Below are 13205 nucleotides of genomic sequence, written 5' to 3' on the forward strand. Positions count from 1 at the left end.
GTAGGTCGTCCTCTAGTTCCCTGGATTCGAACCGCGATGCTCCCAGACCCAAGCGCCACACTCACCGCTCCCCCCCCCTTCCTCTACCCAGACCCCAGGCCAAGAATCAGGCAGCCTTCGCCCCAGGCAACAGGATGCTGGCCATTCAGAGTTATTGGTTGGCCCCTGAGTGAGCCAGGGGGTTGGACCACGTGGGTCACTGATCGGAGCTTTTTTTTGTAGCAGGAACTCCTTTGCATATTAGGCCACACACCCCTGATGTAGCCAATCCTCCTGGAGCTTACAGTAGGCCCTGTACTAAGAGCCCTGTAAGCTCTTGGATGATTGGCTACATGCAGGAGGAGTGGCCTAATATGCAAAGGAGTTCCTGCTACAAAGAAAGCCCTGGGAGTCTTCTTCCTATGTTCTCCCCACGACAGCCCTCCGATGTTGTAACTGAAGGGCAGCAGCTACTGAAACAAACCCTCCTCTTGCAAGAAGAAACCCCCTTCCTTTTCTTCTTCTTTTTAAATGCTCCCCTTCAGGTTCCCTGGTGCACCTTGACGCGTGACCGGTGGGCTTGTCTGTGTGAATGAGCCGACCCACGTCAGAGCGGTTGTGCGGCGCAGCCTTCCTCTTTCTGCCGCAGGAGCCGATGGCCGCTTGCGGGAGAGCAACAGCCGGGCTTGGAGCGGCCAGCCGCTGCGGCAGGAAGTCTCCGGTTCGAATCCCTCCCTTGCCATTTTAGTCAGGCCTCAGCTTCCCCAAGCGCCGACTCGCTGGCAGGCGGTCCGGGAAGGTTCCAGCGCCCAAGCAGAGCCACCCACCTCGAAGAAGCCGTCAGCGTCGCCGGCCTTTTGCCTTCCGGCGTTGGCTGCGTCTCTCGCCCTCCCCCTGGAACCCCCCCCCCCGTTCTGAAACCCCCTCCTTTCCGCCGGGGGAGCCACAAGGCCCGCCAGCCCTCCGCAGATGCAAACACCACAAAACAACCTTCTTCTGAGAAAGGCGAGCAGGGATTTTCTTCCAAAGAGAACGGAGACTAAAAGAGAACCTCGGGGGCAAGGTCATTGTCTTGTCGGACGTCCCCGCTTCTGGCAGGTCTGGCGCTCAGGGGCCCGCCCTTGCCCGGGGGTTCGAATCCCATAGGAACCGAGAATGTACCTTAGGGTACCCTTGCCGGCACCCATCTCTCTCTCACTCACACGCGAGTTTTGGGGGCTGTTTGTCCTGGGGATTAAGACCAGGGGAGACACGTACCAATGCCACGTTGAAGCGCCCTGGTGGCATTAGCGAGAAAGGTAATGCAGGCATTGTAAGCAATTGGGGGGGGGGGGGGAGTGTTTCTAGGCCTCTTATGCGTCGGTTCCTTACTCGGCACAGAAGATTAGCCGGGTGAGCGACGGCCTGGCCGCTGTTTCTTCTGCTTCCCAGCGGAGGCCGACCTGGCCTTGCCCGTCGGCCTCTGGCTTGGCAGGGCTTCAGTCCCGGGCGGATGAATGACCCCTAAGTGGCAGGTGGGGGGCTAAACGGGTGCCGGATGAGCCGCCCTGGGCCAAAGCAGCGCTCCCCGCCCCAGGAACCTCCCAGGGCCCCTCCTGGCTTCGGCGGGAGAGAGACCCCGGACCCCCGACGGAGGGAGGCAGCTCCCTGCGGCTCTCCCTGGCCTGGCGACGTCGGGGCGTGAGGTGAAGGGCCAGCAGCTCCGGGAGAGCCGAGCTGAGCCGTCGCGCCCGCTGGTTTGGCCTGCAAAGCGCGGCTTTCCCCGGGCAGCTGGGAGCGCGCAAGGCGAGGCAAGGCAGCGCGTCCCGGAGGGGGAGCTCTCGGTGGCCGGGCGTGGTGGTGTCACTGCAGCGTCATCCTCCCCCGGGGTGGGGTGCGGGGGGTGGGGGGGGCGGCCCCAGCCATCCAGGCAGCCGGGCAGGGCAGGAGCGAGCGAGAGCGCGGAGGCGGCGTGCCGGGCGGGCTCGCCCAATGGCAGCCTGGAGGCTCGGCCGGCGGCGGCGGCGGCGGCGGTAGCGGCAGGGCTGGGGCGAGGGGAGCCGCGCCATGCCCGGCGGCGGGAGAGGCGAGCGGCACGCAGCAGCAGCAGCAGCAGCAGCGGCGGCGGCGGAGCCCCGCTGAGCAGCGCCGCCGCCCCCCCCCCAGCTCCCCGCCCCGTCCAACCTGCGCGCCCGCCCCGAGAAAAGCCCCCGCCGCCGGGGGAGAAGGCAGCCACTCGCCGGGGGCCCCCCTGGAGCCAGGACGGAGCGGCCAGCAGGAGGAGGAGGAGGGCGCGCTCCGGGAGACGATCATGATCCTCCTCTCCTCTCGCAGCGCCCTACTCTCCGTCTACTACCCGCAGATCTTCCTCATCCTCACCAGCGGCAGTTACTTGTAAGTGAATCCACCCCCTCCCCCTCCCCCCCCCGTCGGCCTGGCCTGGCCTTGGCGCCCCGGGTGCTTCTTTTTTCGGGAGAGAGGCGACGGGATGGAGAGAGGCATCCCGCGGATCTCTGGCGCTGCCCCCCTGGCGCACCCAGCCCAGCCCCACCGGAGCCCCGCGCAGCAGCAGGTGCTCCCGAAGAAGCCGGGAGGGTCGCCTGACCCCAGCCAGGGAGGCCATCCTGGAGGGCAGGCGGACTGGCTTCTGGGGAAGGGGGCCGAGGGTGGGGAGGCTGGCAGGCAGCTGGGGGGAGAGGGGGGGGGGAGAAGTGGGGCCTCCCCGGACCTGCCACCAGGTAGTCGGGGGAGGCCGAACTGCAACCCGGGCCGGACCTTGCAGAAGGCGGGCGAGTATCCTTGGCAGAGTTGGCGGGGCTTCGGTGGGATTGAGGGCGGGGGCCAGCGGCAGAGAAGCCCTCGGGCCTTCCTGCGAGGACCCCGCTCCGCCCTCGCCCTCTTTCCTGGAAGGGGCCTCCGCGCCACATAGAAGCGCCCAGCTGGGGCCCGATCGGGAACCCGGCGCCCGGGACTTCCACTCCGCCCCCCCCCCCGTCCGGCGTTCCCTATCCGCCCTCTTCAGGACAGGTCGCTCGCAAGTGTCACGCTGATGGTCGGAGCAAGGGGCGGTTTGGGGCTGGCGCTGCTGGGCGCGGGGCTTTTGGGGCCAGGAGAAGCGCCTCGGCTCCCAACTGCATCCCTCCCCCCCTCCCCGGTCCCTTCCTGCCCCTCCAGTTGCTGGCCAGGCTGCAGCGGCTCAAGGCCGCGGATAGATCCCGGGGGCTTCCGAGGGGGCTGCCTGGTGGGGCTTCGGAGCCGTTGTGTCGCTGCTCTCCCGCCAGCCCCGCCAGGTAGGCCGCTCTCACCCCTCCCGGGATTGCGTCGGGGGCTGGAGGGGGGCGCTGCAGACGGCTTCTGGCCTCCCCTGCCCTGTCCCCCCCCCCCGCCCCCTATGGAGGCAGCTTTGGCACAGGGGGCTTCCCAGGCGGAGCTCTTCCGAGGTTTCCTCTTCCTTTTTGCCTCTCCCGCCTTTGGCTCGTGGGCAGCCTGGCCTCGGAACGGGGGGAGGGCGCAGGCTGGGTTGGGAAGCCGCCTACTACGCCTCTTCTTCCCGGGGCCGGGAGCCAGTCGGGTCCCGCTGAGCTGGGAAGGGCTCACTTCGGAACAGCAAAGGCGTCGGGGCTGGACGGGGCCCGCCGCCTCCTTCTTCCCTTCCTCCGCCCGTCGGATCGCGTCCCGCGCCCCTGTCTGGGTCGCCCGGCGGAGCCGCAGCTCGCCTTCCTCGCCCGGAAAAGGCGCCCGCCTCTCCCTCCGCAGCGACAGGCCCGGGACCCCCGCGGGCTTTAGGGAGGGAAGGGGCGCCCCACGGCCCTGGCGGGGGGGGGGGAGCTGGGGCCCCAAGGATGGGGGGGGGGAGCGAAGGCTGTGCGCCTGGCGGGGCCGCCAGATTTTCTTGGAAACCCTCGGAAATGACTCTCCTCCTCCCGACCAAGTCCTCTCCTGTCTATAAATAGTCGCGGGGCTTGAAACAAAAGTTTGCTCGACCGCACGCCAGATGCTGGCGGTTTCCCCTGCTGCAGCCCGTGACATAATTACAAGGGCCGGCGGCAAAGCGCTTGGAGGAGCGCGAGAGGCTGGAAGCGGCCGAGGGGGGACACCGCACGCGCCCCCACGCCTCCCCACTCCCCAGCGCTGCCAGATGGGGGGCGGGGCCGGAGGAATGGAGGGGGCGGGCCGGGGCCACGTTCTCCCCCCCCCCGTCTCCCCTCGGTCCTCTCCCGCAGCCCAGCCTGGGGGGCAGCAAGCCGGCTGAGTGCGGGGCCTCCATCCAGACCCCTACCTGGCTGGGACGCAGAGGCGGCGGAGGCGCACGGACGGCGGAGAAGACGAGCCCCGCTGCTGGAACGGTCCCTCGAGTCCGGCGCCGTCCCACGCTGTGGCCAGCCACTTCCCCCCGACAGCCGACGAGGGGGCGGAGAGGCCCAGGCCTGGCCCGGATGTTGCCCCCTGGCTCCGGGATCCCGAGGCTGACTGCCTCCCAACCTCGCCGTTCCCCTCAGTCCGCAGGGCTTCGACGGGGCTGCTTCTGGGGAGGAAGCCGCGAGGCTGACGCCTGTCTTCTCCTCTGCTATCTGGCCCCGGGACGTGGAGGTTGCCTTTGGAGCCACGAGGCTCAGAGCTCCCGGAGACCTTGTGGCAGAAGAAAGGAGAGAGGCCCCCTTGGTTTCACGGCTGAGCCCTCCCCAGCTCCAGCCAGTGGCTCCAGGAGGACACGTCTGGTGGGGCGCACCTCGGTTCCAAGTCCTAGGGACGTCAGAAGAGCCCTGCTGGAGCAGACGAAGAGTCCTTCTTGTCCAGCACCAAGCCTCTCGCTGCGGCCAACCGGCTTCTCTGGGGGGCCAATGTCCCCTCTAAGCGGAGTTCGCGGGAGCTCGCTCACAGATTCTTTAGCCTCCGGCTCACGCCTTTTTGTCTTCGCTCAGGAAAAATGGCCCCAGAGCACACGAATTTATGACAGGGGTGGCCAACGGTAGCTCTCCAGATGTTTTTTACCTACAACTCCCTTCAGCCCCAGCCATTGGCCATGCTGGCTGGGGCTGATGGGAGTTGTAGGCCAAAAACATCTGGAGAGCTACCGTTGGCCACCCCTGATTTATGGCGGAGCTCGCCACTTTCACGCCAGCAGCTCCCAGTCTTCATGCCGAGAGGTTTCTTTTTCTCTTTCCTGAGCCTCCCGCCCATCCGTTTCGTCGGACGCCTCTCCCTCCTCGCTCTCCTGATGGTCGGTGCTGAGCTGGCCTCGTTGCTTTGCCAGGCAATTGAGCCGCCCCGTCGATGCCCTCGGGAAGGCCGGCGGGGGGCCTCGGTGTGTCTGACGTCACCTCAGGATTTCTGGTTCGCCTCCTTTTGCCGAGGAGAGGAGCGGGCAGGTGGAAGAGGCACCCCCACCCCCGGGAGCCAGACCGCTTCCCCCGCGGGCTCCGGAAGAGACGCCCGCCCCCTCCAAGGCAGGAGGCTCGGGGAAGAGGGCCGGAGAGGTCCGCTTGAGCAGGCAGCTGCGCGGGTCTCCCTTGGAGAAATGCCGGCCCGGTCGCGGCCTGTCTGGGCAGGCGAAAAGGCGGGAGAAGCAGCCCAGGGCAGCGCCGGGTGTCTCCGAGGGCCAGGGCCGGGGGAAGCTCGTCTAAGCCGCCGAGATGCGCTATGCAACCAGCGTTCCCCCAGGGGTAGGGAACGTTGGCTCTCCAGATGTTTTTGGCCTACAACTCCCATCAGCCCCAGCCAGCTGGGGCTGATGGGAGTTGTAGGCCAAAAACATCTGGAGAGCCAACGTTCCCTACCCCTGGAGTTAGCATGAGCTAGCTAGCAGATTTATAGCCTCCAGCTCACACATTTTTGTCTTCGCTCAGGAAGGATGACCCCACAGCACAGGGGTTGACGCAGCCGCTCAGCTCACCACTTGAAGGCCAGCAGCTCACCAAGTAGGAGTTTTGCTCACAAGAGTCCGCAGCTTAGAGGGAATGTGGTTTGCAACCCCTTTGACTGGAGCAATCTAAGTGAGCAGCCATGATGATGATGCTGATGATGCTGATGCTATTGGATTTCTATCCCGCCCTCCACTCCGAGTCTCAGAGCAGCTCGCAATCTCCTATATCTTCCTCGCCCACAACAGACACCCTGCGAGGTGTGTGGGGCTCAGAGGACTTCCCGCACCAGCTGCCCTTTCAAGGACAGCTTCTGCCAGAGCTATGGCTGACCCAAGACCATGCCAGCAGGTGCAAGCTGAGGACTGGAGCAGGAGAACAAAGCAGTGTAGGTCTGAAGCAGGAGAACAAAGCAGTGTAGGTCTGAAGCAGGAGAACAAAGCAGTGTTGGTCTGAAGCAGGAGAACAAAGCAGTGTAGATCTGAAGCAGAACAAAGTAGTGTAGGTCTGAAGCAGGAGAACAAAGCAGTGTAGGTCTGAAGCAGTAGAACAAAGCAGTGTAGGTCTGAAGCAGGAGAACAAAGCAGTGTAGGTCTGAAGCAGTAGAACAAAGCAGTGTAGGTCTGAAGCAGGAGAACAAAGCAGTGTAGGTCTGAAGCAGTAGAACAAAGCAGTGTTGGTCTGAAGCAGGAGAACAAAGCAGTGTAGATCTGAAGCAGAACAAAGTAGTGTAGGTCTGAAGCAGGAGAACAAAGCAGTGTAGGTCTGAAGCAGTAGAACAAAGCAGTGTAGGTCTGAAGCAGGAGAACAAAGCAGTGTAGGTCTGAAGCAGTAGAACAAAGCAGTGTAGGTCTGAAGCAGGAGAACAAAGCAGTGTAGGTCTGAAGCAGTAGAACAAAGCAGTGTTGGTCTGAAGCAGGAGAACAAAGCAGTGTAGATCTGAAGCAGAACAAAGTAGTGTAGGTCTGAAGCAGGAGAACAAAGCAGTGTAGGTCTGAAGCAGTAGAACAAAGCAGTGTAGGTCTGAAGCAGGAGAACAAAGCAGTGTAGGTCTGAAGCAGGAGAAGAAAGCAGTGTTGGTCTAAAGCAGGAGAACAAAGCAGTGTAGGTCTGAAGCAGGAGAACAAAGCAGTGTAGGTCTGAAGCAGGAGAACAAAGCAGTGTAGGTCTGAAGCAGGAGAAGAAAGCAGTGTTGGTCTAAAGCAGGAGAACAAAGCAGTGTAGGTCTGAAGCAGGAGAACAAAGCAGTGTAGGTCTGAAGCAGGAGAACAAAGCAGTGTAGATCTGAAGCAGGAGAACAAAGCAGTGTAGGTCTGAAGCAGTAGAACAAAGCAGTGTAGGTCTGAAGCAGTAGAACAAAGCAGTGTAGGTCTGAAGCAGTAGAACAAAGCAGTGTAGGTCTGAAGCAGGAAAACAAAGCAGTGTTGGTCTGAAGCAGGAGAACAAAGCAGTGTTGGTCTGAAGCAGGAGAACAAAGCAGTGTAGGTCTGAAGCAGGAGAACAAAGCAGCGTAGGTCTGAAGCAGGAGAACAAAGCAGCGTAGGTCTGAAGCAGGAGAACAAAGCAGCGTAGATCTGAAGCAGGAGAACAAAGCAGCGTAGATCTGAAGCAGGAGAACAAAGCAGCGTAGATCTGAAGCAGGAGAACAAAGCAGCATAGATCTGAAGCAGGAGAACAAAGCAGTGTAGGTCTGAAGCAGGAGAACAAAGCAGTGTAGGTCTGAAGCAGGAGAACAAAGCAGTGTAGGTCTGAAGCAGGAGAACAAAGCAGTGTAGGTCTGAAGCAGGAGAACAAAGCAGTGTAGGTCTGAAGCAGGAGAACAAAGCAGTGTAGGTCTGAAGCAGGAGAACAAAGCAGTGTAGGTCTGAAGCAGGAGAACAAAGCAGTGTAGGTCTGAAGCAGTAGAACAAAGCAGTATTGGTCTGAAGCAGGAGAACAAAGCAGTGTAGATCTGAAGCAGGAGAACAAAGCAGTGTAGGTCTGAAGCAGGAGAACAAAGCAGTGTAGGTCTGCAGCAGTAGAACAAAGCAGTGTTGGTCTGAAGCAGGAGAACAAAGCAGTGTAGATCTGAAGCAGGAGAACAAAGCAGTGTAGGTCTGAAGCAGGAGAACAAAGCAGTGTAGGTCTGAAGCAGGAGAACAAAGCAGTGTAGGTCTGAAGCAGGAGAACAAAGCAGTGTAGATCTGAAGCAGGAGAACAAAGCAGTGTAGGTCTGAAGCAGGAGAACAAAGCAGTGTAGGTCTGAAGCAGGAGAACAAAGCAGTGTAGGTCTGAAGCAGGAGAACAAAGCAGTGTAGGTCTGAAGCAGGAGAACAAAGCAGTGTAGGTCTGAAGCAGGAGAACAAAGCAGTGTAGGTCTGAAGCAGGAGAACAAAGCAGTGTTGGTCTGAAGCAGGAGAACAAAGCAGTGTTGGTCTAAAGAAGGAGAACAAAGCAGTGTAGGTCTGCAGCAGTAGAACAAAGCAGTGTAGGTCTAAAGCAGGAGAACAAAGCAGTGTAGGTCTGAAGCAGTAGAACAAAGCAGTGTTGGTCTAAAGCAGGAGAACAAAGCAGTGTAGGTCTGAAGCAGGAGAACAAAGCAGTGTAGGTCTGCAGCAGGAGAACAAAGCAGTGTTGGTCTAAAGCAGGAGAACAAAGCAGTGTTGGTCTGAAGCAGGAGAATAAAGCAGTGTTGGTCTGCAGCAGTTGAACAAAGCAGTGTAGGTCTGCAGCAGTTGAACAAAGCAGTGTTGGTCTGAAGCAGGAGGACAAAGCAGTGTTGGTCTGCAGCAGGAGAACAAAGCAGTGTAGGTCTGCAGCAGTAGAACAAAGCAGTGCAGGTCTGCAGCAGTAGAACAAAGCAGAGTTGGTCTGAAGCAGGAGAACAAAGCAGAGTTGGTCTGAAGCAGGAGAACAAAGCAGTGTAGGTCTGCAGCAGTAGAACAAAGCAGTGTAGGTCTGCAGCAGTAGAACAAAGCAGTGTTGGTCTGAAGCAGTAGAACAAAGCAGTGTTGGTCTGAAGCAGGAGAACAAAGCAGTGTTGGTCTGAAGCAGGAGAACAAAGCAGTGTTGGTCTGAAGCAGGAGAACAAAGCAGTGTTGGTCTAAAGCAGGAGAACAAAGCAGCGTAGGTCTGCAGCAGTAGAACAAAGCAGCGTAGGTCTGAAGCAGGAGAACAAAGCAGCGTAGATCTGAAGCAGGAGAACAAAGCAGCGTAGGTCTGAAGCAGGAGAACAAAGCAGCGTAGGTCTGAAGCAGGAGAACAAAGCAGCGTAGGTCTGAAGCAGGAGAACAAAGCAGCGTAGGTCTGAAGCAGGAGAACAAAGCAGCGTAGGTCTGAAGCAGGAGAACAAAGCAGTGTAGGTCTGAAGCAGGAGAACAAAGCAGTGTAGGTCTGAAGCAGGAGAACAAAGCAGTGTAGGTCTGAAGCAGGAGAACAAAGCAGTGTAGGTCTGAAGCAGGAGAACAAAGCAGTGTAGGTCTGAAGCAGGAGAACAAAGCAGTGTAGGTCTGAAGCAGGAGAACAAAGCAGTGTAGGTCTGAAGCAGTAGAACAAAGCAGTGTTGGTCTGAAGCAGGAGAACAAAGCAGTGTAGATCTGAAGCAGGAGAACAAAGCAGTGTAGGTCTGAAGCAGGAGAACAAAGCAGTGTAGGTCTGAAGCAGGAGAACAAAGCAGTGTAGGTCTGAAGCAGGAGAACAAAGCAGTGTAGGTCTGAAGCAGGAGAACAAAGCAGTGTAGATCTGAAGCAGGAGAACAAAGCAGTGTAGGTCTGAAGCAGGAGAACAAAGCAGTGTAGGTCTGAAGCAGTAGAACAAAGCAGTGTTGGTCTGAAGCAGGAGAACAAAGCAGTGTAGATCTGAAGCAGGAGAACAAAGCAGTGTAGGTCTGAAGCAGGAGAACAAAGCAGTGTTGGTCTGAAGCAGGAGAACAAAGCAGTGTTGGTCTAAAGCAGGAGAACAAAGCAGTGTAGATCTGCAGCAGTAGAACAAAGCAGTGTAGGTCTAAAGCAGGAGAACAAAGCAGTGTAGATCTGAAGCAGGAGAACAAAGCAGTGTAGGTCTGAAGCAGGAGAACAAAGCAGTGTAGGTCTGAAGCAGGAGAACAAAGCAGTGTAGGTCTGCAGCAGTAGAACAAAGCAGTGTAGGTCTGAAGCAGGAGAACAAAGCAGTGTAGGTCTGAAGCAGGAGAACAAAGCAGTGTAGGTCTGAAGCAGGAGAACAAAGCAGTGTAGGTCTGAAGCAGGAGAACAAAGCAGTGTAGGTCTGAAGCAGGAGAAAAAAGCAGTGTAGATCTGAAGCAGGAGAACAAAGCAGTGTAGGTCTGAAGCAGGAGAACAAAGCAGTGTAGGTCTGAAGCAGGAGAACAAAGCAGTGTAGGTCTGAAGCAGGAGAACAAAGCAGTGTTGGTCTGAACAGGAGAACAAAGCAGTGTTGGTCTAAAGCAGGAGAACAAAGCAGTGTAGGTCTGCAGCAGTAGAACAAAGCAGTGTAGGTCTAAAGCAGGAGAACAAAGCAGTGTAGGTCTGAAGCAGTAGAACAAAGCAGTGTAGGTCTGCAGCAGGAGAACAAAGCAGTGTTGGTCTAAAGCAGGAGAACAAAGCAGTGTTGGTCTGAAGCAGGAGAATAAAGCAGTGTTGGTCTGAAGCAGGAGAACAAAGCAGTGTAGGTCTGCAGCAGTAGAACAAAGCAGTGTTGGTCTGAAGCAGGAGGACAAAGCAGTGTTGGTCTGAAGCAGGAGAACAAAGCAGTGTAGGTCTGCAGCAGTAGAACAAAGCAGTGTTGGTCTAAAGCAGGAGGACAAAGCAGTGCAGGTCTGCAGCAGTAGAACAAAGCAGAGTTGGTCTGAAGCAGGAGAACAAAGCAGTGTAGGTCTGCAGCAGTAGAACAAAGCAGTGTAGGTCTAAAGCAGGAGGACAAAGCAGTGTAGGTCTGCAGCAATAGAACAAAGCAGTTTTGGTCTAAAGCAGGAGAACAAAGCAGTGTTCGTGTAAAGCAGGAGAACAAAGCAGTGTGGGTCTGCAGCAGGAGAACAAAGCAGTGTTGGTCTAAAGCAGGAGAACAAAGCAGTGTAGGTCTGCAGCAGTAGAACAAAGCAGTGTAGGTCTGCAGCAGGAGAACAAAGCAGTGTTGGTCTAAAGCAGGAGAACAAAGCAGTGTTCGTGTAAAGCAGGAGAACAAAGCAGTGTGGGTCTGCAGCAGGAGAACAAAGCAGTGTTGGTCTGAAGCAGGAGAACAAAGCAGTGTAGGTCTGCAGCAGTAGTACAAAGCAGTGTGGGTCTGAAGTATTTATTTATTTATTTATTTATTTATTTATTTATTTATTTATTTCATTTATATCCCGCCCTCCCCCACCACGGCAGGCTCAGGGCGGCTAACAACATTCTACAATCATACAATAAGTAAAACCTTAAAATTACAATATAGAGCAATAAAACATTAAAATATTAACTTAAAACCAATCCAGTAATACAGTTGTGATGCGGTATAGATCTTTAGACCGCATTGGCGGACCCTTGGTTACCGTTTTTCCTAGCAGTCCGAGTATGCTAATTTAAAAAGGGTGGTCTTGCAGGCCCTGCGGAACTGTTCAAGGTTCCGCAGGGCCCGCACCTCCTCTGGGAGTCGGTTCCACAGGGTAGGGGCCGCGATCGAAAAGGCCCGTGCTCTGGTACTCTGATATTTAATTTCCTTCGGCCCAGGGGCAGTCATTAGGTTTTTCCCGGTTGACCTCAGTGCTCTCTGGGGTTCGTATGGGGAAAGACGGTCCCTCAGGTAGACAGGTCCTCGGCCATATAAGGCTTTAAAGGTAACGACCAACACTTTGTACTGGACCCGGTATATAATCGGCAGCCAGTGCAGTTCACGTAGCCCCGGCTGTATATGTTCCCGTTTTGGGAGAACAAGTAGGAGAACAAAGCAGGGGTTGCACCTTTAAGACCAGCACAGTTTTCCTGCGCTGTAAGCACATTCCATCCGTCGAGGAAAACTTGCATTCTGAATAACATTTTGTTGGTCTTTAAGGTGCACCTTGACTCCTACTTGGTTCTACTTGGCTGGCGCGGGAAGCCTGCCTTGACAGGTTGACAAAGAACAACGCAGGAGTCAAGTGTCACCTTTAAGACCCCACAACGTTTTATTCCGAATGGAAGCTTTGGTGCGCTCGAAGCACACTTCATCGGACGGCAGGATGGACAGGCCAGGCGGCCTCTCGTTGTCTTCAGAGGAGACGATCCCAGGAGCGACTGAAGAAGGGGGAAGGGGAAGCGAATAACGGGCAGCCGGATTTGCCAATTAAAAGGGGCCCCCAAAGTGATCAGATTTCTGGGGGGTGGCCCAAAAAGCAAGCGAGGGGGACACGGTGACCGAGAGGCGTTTCTCTCCTCCCTTCCCCCCAATGCACCCCAGGGAGGGGGTCCCAAGGAGACTCTTCCGCCAAGCCCCGCCCGCCCCCTGCGCTTCTCCCACCTTTTTGCCCGCCCAGAGAGGCGGCGGCCGGGCCACAATTTCTCCAGGGGAGACCCGCACAGCTGCCTGGCTTGTCTTCTCCCGGCCTCCTGCTTTGCCCTGGGGAGGGGGAGGGGGGCCTCTTTCTGAGCCCGCGGGAGGGAAGTGGTCTGGATGGGGGAGGGGTCTCTTTCACCTGCTCAGGGGTGGCATTCCTGCCGGAGCTCCTTTGCATATTAGGCCCCTCCCCCCTGAAGTCGCCAAGTCTCCTGGAGCTTACCGAACAGAGCCCTGGAAGCTCTCGGAGGGGTGGCGCGGGGTGGGAAAGCTGCAGTGCTGCAGTCGGAGCCCCCTCTGCTCCCGACCTGAGTTCGAGCCCCGCGGAAGCTGGGTTCAGGTAGCCGACTGGAGGTCGACTCAGCCTTCCATCCTTCCGAGGTCGGTGCAACGTGTCCCCAGCTTGCTGGGGGGGGGGGGGGTGGTTGTGGAAAGCGTAGAGGACTGGGGAAGGCAGTGGCAAACCACCCCTGCGGCGAAAACGTTGTGAAAGCAGCGTCACCCCAGAGTCGGAAACGACTGGGGCTGGCACAGGGGACTACCTTTTACCGAAGCTCTTGTGGGGAGCGGCTACATGGGGGGTGGGGGTGGCCTAATAGGCAAAGGAGCTCCTGCTAGAACCCCACCCCTGCATCTGCCTGCTTTTCTGCTCTGCAAAAGGAGGCCAGCCAGGACTGCGGAGGCGCAGTTAGGCCCAGGCCAGCCCCCACGCCCCCGCCGGCCTTCCCGACGAGCCTCGACGGGCAGAAAGGAGGCCACGGCAGCGCAGCAGCAGGGAGCATCACACGAGCGAGAGTGGGAGGAGTCGAGGGGGGCGTCGTCCTGCCTGCCCGGCGGTTGGAGCGCCCCCTGGCTGCTGTGGCGCGTCGCTGCCCGCCCTCTTGCTCTTGGGGCTCCGCTGTCCCG

The 13205-nt window shown here is 58.0% G+C and overlaps 1 protein-coding gene across 2 annotated transcripts in view; it reads left to right on the forward strand.

Annotated features, from left to right (window-relative positions):
• The window catches only part of WNT7B (Wnt family member 7B), a 145995-nt gene that overhangs the window by 14785 nt on the left and 118005 nt on the right, over window positions 1-13205 (forward strand). The window contains exon 1 of one of the 2 annotated variants that reach the window (XM_060254234.1): window positions 2254-2352. The exons of the other annotated variant lie outside the window; for it this stretch is intronic. Within the exon in view, the coding sequence (XP_060110217.1) occupies window positions 2270-2352 (83 nt within the window). The 5' untranslated portion in view covers window positions 2254-2269. Of the gene's footprint in view, window positions 1-2253; window positions 2353-13205 lie in introns of those variants that run through there. 2 annotated transcript variants of the gene reach the window in all.

Source organism: Heteronotia binoei, chromosome 14 (genome assembly GCF_032191835.1).
Source record: "Heteronotia binoei isolate CCM8104 ecotype False Entrance Well chromosome 14, APGP_CSIRO_Hbin_v1, whole genome shotgun sequence".
NCBI classification, from domain to species: domain Eukaryota; kingdom Metazoa; phylum Chordata; class Lepidosauria; order Squamata; family Gekkonidae; genus Heteronotia; species Heteronotia binoei.